This window comes from Lates calcarifer, unplaced genomic scaffold, assembly GCF_001640805.2.
Source record: "Lates calcarifer isolate ASB-BC8 unplaced genomic scaffold, TLL_Latcal_v3 _unitig_5263_quiver_819, whole genome shotgun sequence".
NCBI classification, from domain to species: domain Eukaryota; kingdom Metazoa; phylum Chordata; class Actinopteri; family Centropomidae; genus Lates; species Lates calcarifer.
This window is the reverse complement of record NW_026117408.1, coordinates 42,695-63,067: the sequence shown is the minus strand read 5'-3', so window position 1 is coordinate 63,067 and position 20,373 is coordinate 42,695. Positions and strand designations below refer to the sequence as shown.

Here is a 20,373-nt window from a genome sequence, read left to right as displayed (position 1 = left end):
TCAGGGTGCTTTGTTCCCCGGGCTGCAGTAGAGACAGGGATCCAGGTGTGCTGATACCTGGTGGTGCAGAGGTGTAACTTCACCTCTCTGGAGGACGGAGCCGGAGCTGGGTCAGGAGGTGGAGCAGTACCTGTTAGATGGAGCTGGACTCCTGAACCAGACTCCTGCAGGAGCTGGACTCTCTCAGGAGAGAGGAGACTCACCACCTCCAGCTGAAGCTCAGAGTACCCGGGCCTGGACCCTCTGGGCTGAGTCCTGGGCTGAGTCCCACACTGATGATGGGGAAACCTGGAGGAGGAGACTGGGAGGAACCAGGTCTTCACCTGCCTCAGTCTGATGTTAGCTTTGGTTGTGCAGTGCAGAGTGACATCACTTCCTGTCAGTTTTTATTTAATGTTTTCAGTTAGTTACCAGCACGTCAGGTTTTAATGACATTTCTATTTAATTTCATGTTTCATTGTTTTTGTTCATTGATCAGAATCAGAGCTGTCAATCAAACTCAGACTGACAGGATCGTCCAATCACGAGCTCTGACCACTGGAGGGGGCGGGGCCTCAGTGGACGTGTCTGTTTAATCTGTGTGGTGGGATTAGGACTGCATTACCCAGCATGCCCCTGTGTGTTTGTAAAATCCCCAAAGAGGATTAATGTGGATCAGAGAGACGACGACATGCCGCTGAAGAGAGAAGGTGAGACGTCTTTAAACATCACTTTCTGTGTGTGTTTCTTATTGTGGAAGTGTGTGTGTGCACAGTGTGTGTGTGTGTGTGTGTGTGTGTGTGTGTGTGTCCACTCTTTATCTCGTCCTTCAGCCTCCTCTTCCTCTTTGGTTCAGGTCATTTCCTCCTTCACTGTCAGATGTTTCTTAAACGTTTCCTCTGAGTCGTCACCTCTGACCTCTGACCTCTGACCTCTGTTATAACTGCTGCTGTGGTTCTGATGGAGCCACTGGTTTTACCTCAGTGTTGAGGGTTTGTCAGGCTGCGTCATGTGACTCTCTACTGATTACTGAGTAATATTCACAGCTGTAACTGAAACTGATCAGAACCGATCAGTGATCGATCACAAACAGAAACCAGTTCTTCAGTAGAAATATTTTCTCTCTGAAAACTCAGTGAGAACATGAACCTGGTCCTGAAGGACGTTCTCTCATCAGACACGTAAAGGTGTTAAAGACCAGAACCTCTAAAGAACCTCTAAAGACCCTGACCTCTCAGACCACCAGAACCTCTAAAGAGAGACTGCAGACCATCTGAACCACTAAAAACCACTAAAACCTCCAGGACTCCCAGAACCTCCTGAAGGACCTCTAGATCTTCATCATCACTAAAACCTCAGAAATCATATGTAGAACCTCTTCAGTGAAAACTTCACAACAACCTGTAGAACCTTTGTCTAAAACTACAGGAGGAACGTTCTTAATGACCATTAGAACCTCCGAAGAACCAGAACCTTCTTCAGATTCTGTGAACGTTCTGACGTGTTGAATCAAACCGACCGAGCTGATCAGCGAGTCTGGATCCTGGTTCGTCTCTTTCAGATGTGAACACAGCTTCATGACTTTATACTCAAACAGTGACGTGTGATTCTGTGATTCTGAGTCAACAGAAGTTAAAACTGAAAAACGTCTGAGACCAAAGTCTGAGTTTGTTTCTTTGTGTCGAACAGAAATAAAAACAGATGTTTCTCCACTGCTTCTATTTTCATTCAAACCTAATCCGTAAATAAACAATGACGACTGACCCTGAACGTCACACCGACCCTGCAGAGACTCACAGAGTGAAACAACTTCCTCCATGAGTTAGCATGTTAGCAGCTAGCTAACTTCTTTGTTGGTTCACTGTGTTATAGTAGAGTCCAGTAGAGTCCAGTAAAGCCCGTGTGGTTCCTCTCCTCAGATACGGAGCGTGCTCTGCAGGTGATGGAGGCCTGTCAGGCCGGAGCTGCTGAGGGGGGTCAAAGGTCGCGCAGAGAAACTGCTCAACATCTTCCAGAGCGACTTGTTCCAGGCTCTGCTAGGTAACACACTGTTAACACATCACACACACACACGTCACACACACACGTTACACACACACATTACACACACACATTACACACACATCACACACATTACACACACACTGTTCATATGTTACACACACATGTTTTACTGCTGTATGTGCTGAGGAACATATAAACCTCTGTTTGTTTTCCTCACTGCTGTTGCCATGACAACAGACATCACCTTACTGACATAGAGGTTATGTGACACGCTAACATCATGTTAGCTAACAGGCTAATGGTAGCTAATGTTAGCTCACAGGCTAATGGTAGCTAATGTTAGCTTACAGGCTAATTGTAGCTAATGTTAGCTCACAGGCTAATGGTAGCTAATGTTAGCTTACAGGCTAATGGTAGCTAATGTTAGCTTACAGCTCACCTGGCCTCAGGTGTCCAGGTAGTTTCAGTTTGGGGTCAGAAGAAGAAGATGGAGCTGGGAGCTGTGATGTCACTGTCGAACAGTAATAGATTACTCTGTCGGAGCTCTGATCTCAGGTTATTAAGACCAGATGAACATCACAGTGACATCACAGTGACATCACAGAAACACCAGGTCAGTGATTGGAAGAGGGATTAGTCCTGTTATCAGGAGACGCTGTGCTCTGATTGGTCGACCTCAGCAGGGTCACAGGTCAAAGGTGAGACGAGCTGCGTCACGTTAAACACGATGATTCAACACAAACGATAAACCCACTGACTCTGGGACGAGGGAACAGGAAGTGCTAACATGCTAACATGCTAACTTACTTCCTGGTTCTGTGTGTTTGAACAGGTTTTCAAAGATGGCCGACGACCACAGAAACAGATCTGAGGTCATTCACCTGCTGGTGTAAATTCACCTCAGGTGTCAGTTATTGATCAGTGGTAATCAATAACACAGCATCAGGTCTGATCAGCTCCTCTGTAATCTGCAGCTGTAACTAGTAACTGAAATAAAGTAACTTGTAACTGTAGCTGAGGAATAAATGTGCTGAGAACTGTACTTAGTTACTTTCTACAACTGGAGGAGGAGCGATGTGATTGGTCGACAGAGAGGATGACATCACATACACACACCTGTAACCCAGACAACAAAGTAACCTGTGTGTGTGTGTGTGTGTGCAGACATCCAGGAGTTCTACGAGCTGACGGTGTGTGAGAACCAGACGACGACGAGCCGGCCGCACACACCTGGACAGGTAACACACACACACACACACACTCACACACACACACACACACACTCTCTCTCTCTCTCTAATCCACATGGCAACACCCATCACTGTTACCTAGCAACAGCTGCAGCAGCATTACCGGGGCAACAGCTGCATAACACCATGGCAACAGGAGCCCAACCCCCACCTCCTCCTCCTCTTCCTCCTCCTCCTCTCTCTCTTTGTCATCAACCAGCGAGTGACTCAAGGAGGTGTACCCCCCCCCTTCCAAAAAAAAACACCAGTCCTCTTCTTCTTCATCTGTCTCGCTCGCCCCTCTCTCTCTCTCTCTCTCTCTCTCTCTCTCTCGCTCGGTGCTGACAGACGGAGGGATAGAAGAGGCGAGAGAGCGGGCGAGCGAGGGAGGATAGATAGATAGACGAACGAGGAGAGAGAGAGAGAGAGAGAGGGGGGAGGGCGACAAAGAGAGAGAGAGAGAGAGAAATCGAGCATGAGTGTGTGAGAGTGTGTGGAAATGTGTGTGTGTGAGTGTGTGTGAGTGTGTGTGTGTGTGTGTGTGTGTGTGTGTGTGTGTGTGTGTGGATATGGACTGCCTCTGCATTGTCACCACCAAGGTAAGAGCAGACCGCCCGCATGCAGCCGCCAACACACACACACATGGTTTATGAGGACGCACATGTGTGTCCTCGTAATGTCAGTGCACATGCCCGTGTCCTCACAAACCATCAAAGCCAGTGTTTTCATGTGTGTGTGTGTGTTTGCTGCTTCCGTCATGTTTTCATTCACTACCCCGTCTCTCTCTCTTCACGTGTGTGTGTGTGTGTGGTTAGCATGCTCACGTTAGCGTGTAGCTCAGGCTAGCTCCTCCAGCTTGTTGCTAGCTGTTAGCAGTTAGCCAGCAGGATGTTGAGTTCAGCACATGTGGAAACAACGTGTCACATGTCAGAAGGAACATGGGGCTTTCACACACGTCACATGACACAGGAAGTGGAAACGTCACTTTTTAAGCTCAAATCTGAACCAAATAATCAATAATCAATAATCGGTGTGGATTACAGTCAAAGTGCAATAGGTCACATGTTGTTCTGGTAAAATGCACTGTCACTCTGAACTGTAGCGTCCACTGTTGTCCTGCCAGGGAGTTAGCTTCTTTTATCTTTAAAGTACAAACTGCGTTCACGTTAATTCTAAATATTTACGTGTTTATTCTCACGTACAATGTGTGTCCTCATAAACCACCTGAGTCTGTGTTTGATATTCAAAATTCATCTCAGCACTTCGAAACAGCATTGCTCGTGCTAGCTGCTCATGCTAGCTGCTCTTGTTTTTGTTTGTTAAAGTCAAATGACGTTAACTAGTGAGTCATGTCGGAGAGGAAATCGTGACAATTAATTCAACTCTGACAATGAAAAATTTGTGAAGTTCAGACTGATAATGTTTTACAATGTTAGTAGTGTGAACATTGTGAATTAAACTCTGCGCTCAGATCATTTAGGGATGTTAGCATGTTAGCCTGTAGTTTTTGGCTGAACTACAACAGCGAGGTTGTTCCTACAAACACACCTGTCCCTGACTGTGATGGAGTTTCCTCATTGGTTGTTGTTCTCTTGATGAAAAGGTGCGACCAGTTTCTGTTCCATTCAGGGGACTTCACAGACAGATGCTAACGTAGCTTCTCTGTCATTAGCTTCACTGAGCTACTTCCTGTAGGAAACGACTAGGTGGAGCTTTTCCTCCACAGACAGAAAAACTGTTTTATTAAAATCCTGTAAATGTGAGAAACCAGCTGACAACGAACCTCATGCTAACGACGCCATGACATCAGGAATATGCTAATTAGCATGTTGTGTAATGTAGCGACTTTTCAAGTGAATTTCAGCTACTTTCCATTGACAGTAGTTGTTTACAGACATGATCTGGACTGTGGGAGGTTTGACCACAGACGCTCCAAAGTCCCAGAGGATATTAGTTTATCTTTTGTTCACCAATTATTGTTTCACCAGAAACATCACAATATATCACTACTACAGTGTTACTGTGTGGTACTTTTACTTCAGTAAAGTATCTGATTACTTCTTCCACCTCTGAAAGTCACACAGTAACACAGACACACTAACAGATGGAGGCAGTGGTATTCCAGCAGCTCCTGGTTAAATCCCTGTACACCAAGTATCATGAAAATCCTTTCACTAACAAACCCCCTGGCAGTTGTTTTCCTGACAGACATGATAACTTCTCATCCTGGTCCGATGGTTCTGGTTCTGGTTCTGTTGAGTGTTTCTTCTGTTTTTATCTCAGTCTCTCTCTGTGGTTTATTATTCATCTACAGTATCTGTCTATTTTACACACTCAGAGAGAGATGGATGTGTTGGATCAGAAATAGCTTTGTCTATCTTTAGCTACATCAGTGCTGCTAATGGACACACACACACACACACACACACACACTCACACACACTCACTCACACACACACACACACACACACACACACACACTCTGAGGTCTTGTTGTGTGTTCAGACTCCTCTCAGTCCTGATTGGACCTCAGTCAGTTTGAAAGGATGAAAAGACTCCGGTCCAGAAACCAGAACCAGTCCAGACCAGATGTCTGTCTGTGGTGGACTGGGTTTAGGATTTAGACCTGACTGGTTTAAACATGTTCCTGGTTTTGTTGGACTTTGAGATTCTGGTTGAAGCTGGACACACTGTAAAGATAAACATCATCATCAGTACCAGACTCCACTGACAAAAACAGGGATTTTACTGGGAGCTGTTGTAGAAACCACTGCCTCCATCTGTTAGTGTGTGTTATTGTTTGTTTTTGTTGTGTTGTTTAGTTCTGGTTGGTCTGATGTTTCCTGGTGTAAACAGAGACAGAGGAGGAGGTGTAGTTATTAACAAAATGTCCTGACGTCTGTTCACAGCTGCAGGAAATTTACTGTCTTTAAATATAAATACTGAGTTATATTTAATGTGTGTGTGTGTGTGTGTGTGTGTGTGTGTGTGTGTGTGTGTGTGTGCGGCCACATGTCAGTCAGTCACGCGTGTAAACACAGACTGTAATTATCATCCAGGCAGATTTCCAACAACACGTCAACACACTTTACTCTGCTGAACGTCACAGACACAGAGCAGCTTCACCTCAGGCTGCAGCCGGGGTCAGAGGTCAGAGGTCAGTGTGTGACTGTCCTGACTGACACCTGACTGTGTGTGTGTGTGGAGTCAGGTGACCAGCAGGTGAGACAGGTCAGAGGTGGTGACCTGAGGTCAGAGGTCATCTCTCTCTCTCTCCCTCTTGTTCTTTATGAATTGAGGCTGGCTCCTCCTCCTCTGTCCGGTGATGTCAGTTGCCGGGCAACCGAGGCTCTCAGGGCCTTCCTGTTACTATGGCAACCACATCACCACCTCTGCCATCCTCTTTCTCTCTGTCTCTCCTTTTCCTGTCTCTCTCTTTCTGATTTTCCTTCCTTCCCTCTCTCCACCCCTCACTACATCACTCCTTCATCCCTCACTCCTTCATCCCTCACTACATCACTCCTTCATCCCTCACTCCTTCACTCCTTCATCCCTCACTCCTTCACTCCTTCATCCCTCACTCCTTCACTCCCTCACTCCCTCACTCCTTCATCCCTCACTCCTTCACTCCCTCACTCCCTCACTCCTTCATCCCTCACTCCTTCACTGTCACTGGTCTGGAGGAGGTTTGGAATAGAAATGAGGCTTTGGGTCACCTTGATGTGTGTGTGTGTGTGTGTGTGTGTGTGTCTGTGTGTGTGTGTGTGTGTGTGTGTGATGATGTCACAGATCAATAACCAATCAGATCAGTTGAAGTTTACCTGACTTGGACAGTGTGGCTCTCTCCTCATTAACATATGTAATGAGCAGCTGATGAGGTCATCAGATTAATTAAAGATCAATAATATAAGATGATGACAATGGCTCCTGGAGAGGTCCTTGAGGAGGGCCTGGAGCTTCCTGGGGCCTTCCGGTGCTTGACACTAACTACCACAGCAATGAGCAGGTCCTGGAGGAGATCCTGGAAGTCCTGGAGGTCCTGGCAATCACTGACATGAGGCGTCCAGGTGTCTGAATACCTGGACTGTTTTTGAAAGATACTGTCCAGTGCTAACAGCTGATGCTAACAGCTAATGCTAACAGCTAATGCTAACAGCTGATGCTAATGGCTGATGCTAACAGCTAATGCTAACGGCGTCTGTGTGTCTCTGCAGAAGTATCGTTACCAGGACGATGAGACTCCGCCTGTCGACCCCAGCCCCGGTCACATGACCCACGGACGCAGCACCGAGCTGAGCCACGCCCACCTGGACGGATACACACACCCCGCCGCACTGACCGTACGTACACACACACACTCACAGAGTGAGGTCATCACTGTGAGACCTGCACTTCCCAGAATTCATCTGTGAGTCTGTGAAAGTGATGACAGTCTGTTCATGAGAAAGTTCATGTGGTCCTTGAACAGGTTTGCAGAGGCATTGAGGAGGTTCCAGGGTCCTTGGTTTTAAGGTTTGAAAGCCCTGTGAGGTGATCCTGTGGGTCCTTGGGGGTTTTGAGTCCTTGATGAGGTTCTAACGGTCCTGGAGGACGCTGTAGAGGTCCTTGAGGAGGTTTGACTTTTCTATGAGGATTTAATGGTCCTCGAGGGTCTGTAAGGGTCCAGGAGTTTAAGGAGGTCTGGAGGTGTTTGTGGGGGTTCTGGGTCCTTGAAGGACTCCCAGGCTGGAGCTCGTCACTGACTGTTGACAGACAGGTGATGAAACACCTGAACGGTCACATGACTGAGTGTGAGTCAGTTTGTGTGTGTGTCCAGCAGAGGGAGCTGTTCACTGAGCAGGTTCACACACTGAGCCAGAGCCTGGAGAGGACTGGACCTGGAGAGACTGCAGGGGTCCTGCAGGGGAGTCTGAGGTCCTGGAGGAGGACTCTGAGGTCCTGGAGGAGGACTGAAGGGTCTGATCTCTGAGAAGGTCCTGGAAGGTCTGGAGACACATGAAGGAGTCTCAGGATTCTGTGACGTCACTAACGGTCAGACTGAACAGGTCTGACGTCAGATGATGATTTGGGGGGGTCAGACCCACAGCTGTTAATTAACACACACACACACACACACACACTGCCCACTGTGATGCATCTCTCTCTCTCTTTTTTTTTTTGCTCGGCCGTCACCATGGCAACGACGAGAAATCTAGGGAGGGGGAGCACAGAAATGGGAGGGGGGTGAGGAGCTGTTACCATGGCAACAACATTAGCCGGAGAGAGAGTGTGTGTGTGTGTGCTCTGTCAGAATTCTATTACTCTCTCTCTCTCTCTCTCTCTCTCTGCCAGCGGCCAAGTGACATCACAGAGGGGAGGGGATTCCTTCAGAGAGCGCGAGGGAGAGGTGGAGAGACACCGAGAGAGAGAGAGAGAGAGAGAGAGAGAGAGAGAGAGGGTGATGTGCAGTGGGGCGTTCGGAGGGTCGAGCAAAGAGAGAGAGCGCGCGCGGAGGAGGAAGGAGGGATGACAGAGTGATACACAGCCTCTCTCTCTCTCTCTCTTCATTCAGAGGACTCTCGTCGTCTTTCCTCCCCCTCTCCGGGTGACCGGGGGGATGACAGGGTGATGTCCGGGGCTGTCAGTCATGTCGGCGGCTCTGCGCTCCCCGTCCTAACGGGCTGAACCCGGTTCCCGCTGAGAGCACGAGCTCTCCGCCGCGCGCGCCCTCTCCTCCTCCTCCTCCTGTGCTCGCTCGTTAATTATTCAGACTCGGTGTTTATGTAACGGCCGAGCTCGCGGACGGACGGAGGAGTGATGTTTGTGTCGGTGTGGTACGCCAAGAAGATGGGAAGAAGATTCATCAACAACGTGAGGAGGGCGAAGAGGCACCGGCAGAGGATGATGGTAGGAACCGAGGGTCCGGCCCGGTACCGGTCCTCACACCGGGGCCTCATTAGACTGTGATTGGCTCTGCGGGGGAGGGGGGAGGGGGAGGGGGCTTCAGCTGGACCAATCATGTTGTGAGAAGGTGAAAGGTTCAGAGTCCCCCCCCACCCGTGTTAGTCCTGGGGGTGGGGGGGTGGGGGTCTCCGATTGTTTCCAGGAGATCCAGGGAAAAACACCTGCGAGCACCTGAGATGGTTAGCTTAGCATCATTAGCATCGTTCTACCACATGGACTGAAGCAAAGATGTTCAATGTTTCCTCTGGATAAACTGTTCTCTGACTGTTTCTCTGACTGTTCTCTGTTCTCTGACTGTTCTCTGTTCCTCTGACTGTTCTCTGGCTGTTCCTCTGACTGTTCTCTGTTCCTCTGACTGTTCTCAGACTGTTCTCTGGCTGTTCCTCTGACTGTTCTCTGTTCCTCTGACTGTTCTCTGACTGTTCCTCTGACTGTTCTCTGTTCCTCTGACTGTTCTCAGACTGTTCTCTGACTGTTCCTCTGACTGTTCTCTGTTCCTCTGACTGTTCTCTGACTGTTCCTCTTCCTGTTCTCAGACTGTTCCTCAGGCGCCACCTTCAGGTCAAAGTGTTAATATGAGCAGATGCATCAGTTGTAGTTGCACACTGTCTTCAGTGCTAATTAGCTAATGTTAGCGCGCTAACATGCTAGATGGAGATGATGAATGCAGCAAGCGTTACACCTGCTGAACATTAGCATGTTAGCATTGACAATGTTAGCATGCTGATGTTAGCATTCAGCTAAAAGTACTGATATGACACTGATCCCAGCAACTGTTTTTATTCCTGAGTAGTAATCTGCTAAACTGTGCGACGTTAGACTTTTATTATTCAGTAACCTGCTAGCTTTGCCTCGTTAGCTTAGACATCTGATTCTAATTTTTGTCTTCAGTAACGTCGCAGACGGACGTAGTTGTTCCTGTTAGCATCACGCTGAGTTGTGTTGTTTGAACGTGGAGTAGTGAATGTGTTCAGCTGATCACTGATGCTAACAGCTAACACTGACTGATTAACTGATTTCTTCAGTGCTGGTTGATGAGACCAGGCTCTGAGGAGGAGGGTTGTGGTCTGGTTCGGACTCGGTCCAGGTGGTTCCTCTGCAGCTTCACAGCTCTGTGATGAACGTGGAGAGGTTTAATGTTTCTGACCTTTTCTCAACAACACTCATTTCACTGTGTGTGGTCGAGAGACATCCACTCAGAGTGGCAGAGGTACAGGGAGAGAGAGGCAGAGCTGTCATGGGAAATGAGGAAGAGGTTTAATTAATTCAGTGTGAACTGTAACACTCTCTCTCTCTGTCAGTCTCCCCCCCCCCCCCCCGTTATATAACTCTCTCTCCTCCAGAGACAAACAGAATGAAGTGAACTGTTGTAGTGATGACAGCTGCTGAGACAGAGACAGAGTTCACTGTTAGAGACAGACAAACAGAGACAGAGAGAGAGAGAGAGACAGAGAGACAGAGTTCAATGTTAGAAAGAGACAGACAGAGAGACAGACAGAGAGAGAGACAGACAGTCAGACAGACAGGTTTGGGTTCCTGGTCCTCAGTGGTTGTGTTGCTAACATCAGCAGACGTCTTCAGTTAATCTGGTGAATAAACATGAAGCTTCTGAGGTTTAGAGAAATAACTGAACCAACATGGCCGCACACAAGAACTGAGATACAAGACACATTACAGTTCAACCAGACAACTGTGGTGTCAGGAGAGGAGCCAGGGTGAGGCTGAACACCTGCTGCCTCACTGCTGTATGACTGACTGACTGACTGACTGGACTGACTGACTGACTGATGACTGACTGACTGATGACTGACTGACTGACTGGACTGATGACTGACTGACTGGCTGACTGGACTGGACTGACTGATGACTGGACTGACTGACTGATGACTGACTGACTGACTGACTGACTGGACTGACTGACTGACTGACTGGACTGACTGATGACTGACTGACTGACTGACTGACTGGCTGGCTGACTGACTGACTGACTGATGACTGATGACTGATGACTGGACTGACTGACTGATGACTGATGACTGACTGACTGACTGGATGACTGGACTGACTGACTGACTGACTGATGACTGACTGACTGACTGATGACTGACTGACTGACTGGCTGACTGACTGGCTGACTGACTGACTGGCTGGCTGGCTGATGCAGTGTGTCCTGTGTAGTTTGGACTTCAGTCGACCTTTGCCTCTGAAATGAGGAGCCTGGAGTCTGAGGCGGAGCTGAGGGTCTTTGGTTCAGGGACTCGTCAGCAGGTGAACCCGTCTGTGTTTAAACAGCTCTGAACGTCTTTAACGTCGTCTCTGTCTCGACGTCTTTGCTCATCGTCGCCGCAGGAAGTGATGTAATAACCATGTCTCTGAGCTCAGTGACCGTGTGGATGAGATGATGGCAGAGAGAGGTGGTTGCTATAGCTACAGTTACAGTTGCCAAGGTAACCGGCCCCCTGAGGGCTCGACAGCTGTTACCATGGAGTTGCCGTGGCGACGAGCAGTCAGCAGAGAGAGAGAGAGAGAGAGACAGAGAGAGAGAGAGAGACAGAGAGAGAGAGAGAAAGAGACAGAGAGAGAGAGAGACAGAGAGAGAGAGAGAAAGAGACAGAGAGAGAGAAGCTGGATGTGTTTAACTCTTCATGTTTCTCTGTTTTTACAGATGAATGGATCAGAAGGAGAACTGGAGTATGAAGAGATCACACTGGAGAGGGTGAGGACACACACACACAATGTAACACACTGTAACACACACTGTAACGTTTTTCTGATTCTGATTTCTGTCCATCCGTCGGCCATCTTGGTTTTGAGTAATTTGTGTTTGTGTTGCCTTACATGGACTGGCCAGTGGGTGGCAGTGTGTGGAACAACACTGTAGAGTCTGTAGGTGGCTGATGTTCAACAGTTTGTACCAGCTGAGCAGCAAACAGCTAACACGTATCTTTAAACCATGAAGGACTGATCCAGGTCTCAGACTGGACTCTGCAGACCAACATGTCCACAGATAAACCTGAACAGTTCTCTGTGTCTGACTGACTAATGTAAACTAATGAGACTGAGCTGCTATAAACAGGAACATTAGCAGAAAGTTCACTGCTGCTGAGGAGGAGCAGCCATCTTGGATTCTGATGTCGGGGTCGTTCTGACTTCAGGAGGCGTTCAGGTTCAAACCTCTGAAAGATTCAACTTGAACGCACCATTATACCTACACACAGTAACACACAGTAACACACAGTAACACACAGTAACACACACTGTAACACACACAGTAACACACAGTAACACACAGTAACACACACTGTAACACACACAGTAACACACAGAGTAACACACAGTAACACACAGTAACACACACAGTAACACACAGTAACACACAGTAACACACACAGTAACACACAGTAACACACAGTAACACACACTGTAACACACACAGTAACACACAGTAACACACAGTAACACACACTGTAACACACACTGTAACACACAGTAACACACAGTAACACACAGTAACACACACTGTAACACACACAGTAACACACAGTAACACACACAGTAACACACACTGTAACACACAGTAACACACACTGTAACACACACTGTAACACACACAGTAACACACAGTAACACACACTGTAACACACAGTAACACACACAGTAACACACACTGTAACACACACAGTAACACACACAGTAACACACAGTAACACACACTGTAACACACAGTAACACACACAGTAACACACTGTAACACACACAGTAACACACACAGTAACACACTGTAACACACACTGTAACACACACAGTAACACACTGTAACACACAGTAACACACTGTAACACACAGTAACACACACAGTAACACACACAGTAAACACACAGTAACACACAGTAACACACAGTAACACACACAGTAACACACTGTAACACACACTGTAACACACACAGTAACACACTGTAACACACTGTAACACACAGTAACACACTGTAACACACTGTAACACACAGTAACACACTGTAACACACTGTAACACACACAGTAACACACTGTAACACACTGTAACACACACAGTAACACACTGTAACACACACGTAACACACAGTAACACACTGTAACACACACAGTAACACACACTGTAACACACACAGTAACACACTGTAACACACTGTAACACACAGTAACACACTGTAACACACTGTAACACACACAGTAACACACTGTAACACACTGTAACACACACAGTAACACACACAGTAACACACACAGTAACACACACTGTAACACACACAGTAACACACACAGTAACACACACAGTAACACACACAGTAACACACACAGTAACACACACAGTAACACACAGTAACACACCAGTAACACACACAGTAACACACAGTAACACACACAGTAACACACAGTAACACACAGTAACACACGTAACACACAGTAACACACACAGTAACACACAGTAACACACACAGTAACACACAGTAACACACAGTAACACACAGTAACACAGTGTGACAGAGTGAGGTCCAGAAATAGCTCCTCTCTGTTCTGTTTTTAGAAACTGTCACTCTGTGTTTTAAAGCTGCCCTCCTCCCCCCTCCTCCCCACTCCCCCCCCCCCCCCCTCCCCCCCCCCCCTCCCCCTCCCATAATAAACTCACCCAGCTGACATCAGCAGCTTATTTTTAACTCGGCTCCTGTTTATTTTAGGAAACATTGTAGAGATGAAACCGACTGAACCTGAACTTGAATCAGTGTAGATGTAAAATCAGATGAGTTCGGGTTAAAGAACCCGTCAGAGAGGATCCATCTTTACAGAGCACTGCAGGGTTCTTTATGAAACCGGTTCTTCACTGACTCCACACTGTGGAACCTTTTCCACAGACCACAGATCATTTAAAGAACCCGTCAGAAAGACTGACCTGTAGAACCTTAACGGTGCCGTAACCCGTCCTTATGTGAAGGTTCTCCACTAACAGAACCTGTCCTCTGTGTTCAGGGTAACTCTGGTCTGGGCTTCAGTATCGCAGGAGGAACCGATAATCCTCACATCGGAGACGACCCGTCCATCTTCATCACCAAGATCATCCCTGGAGGAGCTGCTGCCCAAGATGGACGCCTCAGGTAAACACACCTGAAGGAGAACCTCTGGACTCCCAGAGCCTCCTCAAAGACCTCCTCTTCAAGGAGCCTCTCAAAGGTCTCTCAAACCTCCTCCAGGACGTCTGGAACTTTTTCAAGGACTACCAGCACCTTCTCAATGACCCTGAAAATGTTCTCAAGGACCTTCTCAAGGCCCTCTCTCTCTCTCTCTCTCTCTCTCTCTCTCTCCGTCTCCAGGGTGAACGACAGCATCGTATTCGTTAACGACGTGGACGTGCGTGAGGTCACTCACTCCACCGCCGTGGAGGCGCTGAAGGAGGCGGGGCCTGTCGTCAGGCTGTACGTCCTCCGGCGACGCCCACCGAGCGAACGCATCACACAGATCAAACTGATGAAAGGACCGAAAGGTAAGAGAGGAGGAGAGAGAGGAGGAGGAGAGAGAGGAGAGAGGAGGAGGAGTTGTATAGTTGTTATGTAACAGTATGTTTCTGCCTCTCTGTCTCCCTCTGGTGGACACTGTCTGAAAATGTTGATTCCATATAAACTTATTTCAGAGCCTTCATGTTTCTTCTGGTCTGGTCTGGTCTGGTCTGGTCATCTAGTCTCTGTTTCTGAGGAACTCTGCTTCTGTTACTGCAGAAACATCAGAACCTGTGAAATGTTTTCTACTCAACCTTCTGTTCTACTGGGTTCTAATCATTCAAACCAACCTCAGAACATTTAACTGGTTTGAAGAAACCGTTTTCATTTGGCTTAAGGTTTTGAGTTGTCGTGGTTCTGGTCTGAGAACCATGTGAACTGCTGGCTCTGGTTCAGGTCTAACAGGCCGGTCTGTCTCTGCCTGGTCCAGGTCTCGGCTTCAGTATAGCGGGCGGCGTCGGGAACCAGCACGTTCCTGGAGACAACAGCATCTACGTCACCAAGATCATCGAGGGCGGGGCGGCCCACCGCGACGGACGGCTACAGATCGGGGACAAAATCCTGGCTGTAGGTGACCCCTGACCTTAACCTGTACCAGACTGATCCACAGGGATCTGGTCTAACCTGAGCTCTGACCCCGACAGGTGAACCACGTGTCTCTGGAGGACATCCTGCACGAAGACGCCGTGTCAGCCCTAAAGAACACAGGGGAGGTGGTCTACCTGAAGGTGGCCACACCCACCTCGCAGTACATCCACCCTGTGGATCGGTACAGCCCCCCCGACCTGACCAGCTGTATGTACACCTGAGACCTCTGATACCTGTCGTTTGTGATTTTAGTTTGTCCTGAGGGTGGTGCTCGAAGGAGGGTTCTCTAAAAACCTTAGGGAACGTATGCAGAACCTCTCAGAACCTTATTCTTAAGGTTCTCTGGTCTGACCAGACCCTTATCCTGCTCAGACTGTTGCTCCACAGGAGGAGTCTTTGGTAGTTTATTCGTTACCTGGTCCTGCAGCTCCACCCTCAGGACAAACTCTGAACTCCTGGTTCCAGGGTTGTTGAGGTTCTCCTGGATCTTGTGTGAGCAGTCCTCTTTATGTTTCAGCCTACATGGAGCCGGACTACATGTGTGATTACCCACAAGCCCTTCCTCCCCCGTCACCACGACGATACTCACCCATCCCCCGCGGCATGATGGGAGAGGACGACTACTCCCGGGAACCTCGCAGAGTCTGCGTTCAGCGCGGATCCACCGGTCTGGGCTTCAACATCGTCGGCGGAGAGGACGGAGAGGGGATCTTCATCTCCTTCATCCTCGCAGGAGGACCAGCAGACCTGAGCGGAGAGCTCCGCAAGGGAGACCAGATCCTCAGTGTGAGTACAGAACAGGTCCTCAGTGTGAGTACAGACCAGGTCCTCAGAGACCAGATCCTCAGTGTGAGTACAGGCCAAGTCCTCAGAGACCAGATCCTCAGTGTGAGTACAGACCAGGTCCTCAGAGACCAGGTCCTCAGTGTGAGTACAGAGACCAGACTGACACCTGGTGGTGAAACACAGGTACTGACCTGGTCCTGTCTGGTCCTCTATCTGACACCAGAGACCATCAGGACTGTGGGTCTGACCTGACTGACACACCTGGTCTTGCTCACCTGGTCTTGCTCACCTGGTCTCCGTCCTCTGGTCTCCGTCCTCTGGTCTACCCTCTGACGTCTCGTCCTCTCTCCTGCAGGTGAACGGCGTGGACCTCAGGTATGCGACACACGAACAGGCGGCAGCGGCTCTGAAGAACGCCGGACAGACCGTGACCATCGTGGCCCAGTACAGACCTGAGGGTGAGCGCGCACACGCGGTGATGTCACGTTTGGTTGCTGTGGTGACCTGATGGTGTAGTTACCATGGTGATGTTGTTTGCAGAGTACAGTCGCTTCGAGGCAAAGATCCACGACCTGAGGGAGCAGATGATGAACTCCTCGTCCGGGAGTCTGAGAGCCAACCGCAGCTTCTACGTCAGGTAGGCTGGGTCTCACCTGGGCAGGTAGCTCACCTGAAGGAATCGGTTCAGGCTGTCGTGGCGTCCTCAGCGCTGACTGACGCCGTGGCTGGTTTTTTTCAGGGCGCTGTTCGACTACGATAAGCAGTGGGACTGCGGCGTCCTGTCGCAGGCTCTGGACTTTAACTTCGGGGAGGTTCTGCACGTGATGGACAGCGGAGACGACGAGTGGTGGCAGGCGAGACGGGTCAACCAGCAGGGGGAGCTGGAGGAGCTCGGATACATCCCGTCCAAACACAGGTCGGCACACTGAACACGATCGGTCGCAGCCTGACGTGTCTCCGTCAGCTCGTCGTTAATTAACTGTGTGTGTTTCAGAGTGGAGAGGAAGGAGTGGTCCAGGATGAAGAGTAAAGGTGAGTCCAGGATGAAGAGTAAAGGTGAGTCCGGTCTCTGGTACCAAACTGAGGAGGAGGATGTTTCTGTCTGTAACTGCACCTGTTCTTCCTCCTACAGGTAGAGAAGGTTTCGTCCACAGCTACGAGCTCATCACTCAGATCGAAGGTCAGTGTCAGACCAGATCCTCAGAGACTAGATGACTTCCTCAGACCAGATCCTCACAGACTAGATGACTTCCTCAGACCAGATCCTCAGAGACTAGATGACCCTTTCAGACCAGATCCTCACAGACTAGATGACTCACTCAGACCAGATCGTCAGAGACTAGATGACCCCTTCAGACCAGATCCTCACAGACTAGATGACCCCTTCAGACCAGATCCTCAAACTGTTTCCTCCGGGCGTCTTTGTTCATAATGAGCAGGTGTAAATAAAGTTTCTCTCTCTCTGACAGTGGACTACGCTCGTCCCGTCATCATCCTGGGTCCGACCAAAGACCGGGTCAACGACGACCTGTTGTCCGAGTTCCCCGACAAGTTTGGCTCCTGCGTCCCTCGTAAGCGTCCCGCCTCGGGTCTGATAGGAGACCGTCAGATACGCAGACAGGAAGTGGCTGATGTCTCTCTCTCTCTCTGTAGATACGACTCGCCCTCGCCGGGACTACGAGGTGGACGGGCGGGACTACCACTTCGTATCGTCACGGGAACAGATGGAGCGGGACATCCAGTCGCATCGCTTCATCGAGGCGGGGCAGTACAACAACCACCTGTACGGGACGTCGGTGCAGAGCGTCAGACAGGTGGCCGAGCAGGTGAGACGGGCCCGTTACCGTGGCGATGTGGCTGTCATAGTGATGTGTCAACCTGTTAGACCCTGCCGTTACCGTGGTGATGTTGTGTCCTCCAGGGGAAGCACTGCATCCTGGACGTGTCGGCCAACGCGGTGAGGAGGCTGCAGGCGGCTCAGCTCCACCCCATCGCCATCTTCATCCGACCACGGTCCCTGGAGAACATCCTGTAAGTCAGAGCGACGCCGCCACGGCCTGAGGGTTCAGACGGACTTATTGATCACTGACCAGTGTGTGTGTGTGTGTGTGTGTGTGTGTGTGTGTGTGCAGGGACCTGAACAAGCGTCTGTCGGAGGACCAGGCGAGGAAAGCTCTGGACCGAGCCATCAAACTGGAACAAGACTTCCTCGAGTGTTTTACAGGTAAAGAGATGGTTCAGGGTTCAGGGTTCAAGTTGGGGGGGGGGGTCAAAGAGCAGAGAGCTTACCTCCGTGTGTGTGTGTGTGTGTGTGTGTTCTGTGTGTGCAGCCATCGTGCACGGCGACAGCTTCGAGGAGGTCTACCACCTGGTCAAAGCCGTCATCGAGGAGCAGAGTGGCCCCTACATCTGGGTCCCCGCCCGCGACAGACTCTGATTGGACACTGCGAGCCGCGGGCGCCTTCTCCATGGAAACCACCCCCCCACCCCCCGCCCCGGGCGGTGTGACCTGACGGGAGCAGACGTCGGTCTTTTTACCGTTTTTTGTTTTCTTTCTATGGGAGGATGACGAGCGAGCTCTGTGATTGGACGGCTGCTGTTTCCGCGGCACCTGAGAGAGATGTGTTTTTAAAATGAGGGCGTAGCTGTCTGTCTCTCCACCTGTCTGTGTGTCAGAGGGAAAGACAGGTGATTGATTATTGATTGAATAGGTGTTGGTTCAATAATCCTGTATCATCAGTAAATAATGAATCAGAGACTGTAGAGTTCAGTTGGTATCAAAGTATTTATATTATCCTATTTATTTATTTATCTATTTATTTATTTATTTATTTATGTGATGTGAAAATGGTGAGTGTGTGTGTGTGTGTGTGCGTTTGTGTGTAGTGTACATAAAGGCTTGTGTGACTGTAAATAAAACATGGGGCTCAAACACACAGTCTATTCAGGGCTTAAACTAACAACCACTGGACTACAACACCCACAATCCTCTTCACTCTGGACTACAACACCCACAGTCCTCTTCACTCTGGACTACAACACCCACAGTCCTCTTCACTCTGGACTACAACATCCAGAACCCTCCCTCTGCTGGACTACAGCGACTGAAACTCCCCCTCATGTGGACTCTTCATTCAGACTACAGCAGTCCTGCTCTGCCTGGACTACAACTCTTTAATCATCTGGACTACAACACCTACAACCCCCCTCTGTTACAGTGGACAGGTGGGACAGTTTCCTGTCTCTGGTTGCTTGGCAACAAAACTGAAACTGAAACACTTCCATTTTTAATCAAACGGCTGTGGACTACGTTACCCACAGTTCTCAGCTGTGGGTCTCTGGACTACAGTACCCATGATTCTCTGCTGCTGAACAGGACCTGAGGCAGCGGGGTGGGGGGGCTCCCGTGGGACTCTTTTACCCACAGTGCTTTGGGAGAGTCCTCCTGCCGTCACCGTGGCAACGGTGGATCAACAGTGGATCAACCTGCTCTCAGACTGGATTCAGACTGAAGATCAGGGTCATGTGAATAATTATAATAATTATTATACTGAAAATAATCAGAAGTATTGATGATGTCACATCATCAATACACACACACACACACACACACACACACAGCAGGGTCACCTGAGGTCGTCTTTTCTTTCTGAGCACTGACAGAAACACTCTTTAGAAACCTGCAGTATATCTGAGTATTTATTGTTACATACACACACACACACACACACACAGGTACAGAGGAGGATGTTGGGTCGATGACTGGCTCGTTGTATAATGAAATAAATTAGTTCTAAATAAAATCCAACTATTGAAATAAATTCCTTATAAAAGCTGAACACTGCACATGTTAATGACTGAAGCTCACCTGGACTCACCTGAAGCTCACCTGGACTCACCTGGACTCACATGAAGCTCAGCTGGACTCACCTGGACTCACCTGAGCAGCAGCAACGAGCTTCCACACTGATTTTAACTCAGTATATTTACCATCAGTGGTAGAGACACTTACAGAGCTAAGGTTAGCTTTATTAGCTTTAGCTGGGTGACGATAGCTAGCTAAGGTTAGCTTTATTAGCCTTAGCTGGGTGAAGATAGCTAGCTAAGCTTAGCTTTATTAGCTTTAGCTGGGTGAGGATAGCTAGCTAAGGTTAGCTTTATTAGCTTTAGCTAAGCAGCACAGAAAAGGACTGAGCTAGCTTACAGGGATCCTGTGCTGTTGTTCAGTGTTTGGCTTCAAGGACAAAATGAAAATAATTAACGATGACAGATTTTAAACCTGTAACTGATTCCTCATTTTCCGAGTCACACCAAAC

At 48.9% G+C, this 20,373-nt stretch overlaps 1 protein-coding gene across 2 annotated transcripts; it reads left to right on the top strand.

Annotated features, from left to right (window-relative positions):
- Positions 1 to 3,499: 3,499 nt before the first annotated feature.
- On the top strand, positions 3,500 to 19,896 carry LOC108874238 (disks large homolog 4). Of its 2 annotated transcripts, none has more exons than XM_051068784.1 (18): positions 3,500 to 3,811; positions 7,427 to 7,552; positions 11,821 to 11,871; positions 14,160 to 14,284; positions 14,501 to 14,670; positions 15,114 to 15,250; positions 15,328 to 15,478; positions 15,789 to 16,057; positions 16,413 to 16,515; positions 16,598 to 16,694; positions 16,797 to 16,973; positions 17,052 to 17,089; positions 17,190 to 17,237; positions 17,527 to 17,628; positions 17,711 to 17,883; positions 17,979 to 18,088; positions 18,190 to 18,281; positions 18,388 to 19,896. In XM_051068784.1, the coding sequence occupies exons 1-18, from the start codon at positions 3,782 to 3,784 to the stop codon at positions 18,492 to 18,494; spliced, it is 2,106 nt and encodes a 701-aa protein (XP_050924741.1). In that variant the 5' UTR covers positions 3,500 to 3,781; the 3' UTR covers positions 18,495 to 19,896. The 2 variants fall into 2 exon arrangements, with proteins under 2 accessions (XP_050924741.1, XP_050924740.1); XM_051068783.1 differs by having other exon boundaries at positions 17,052 to 17,113.
- The last annotated feature ends 477 nt before the right edge of the window (positions 19,897 to 20,373 follow it).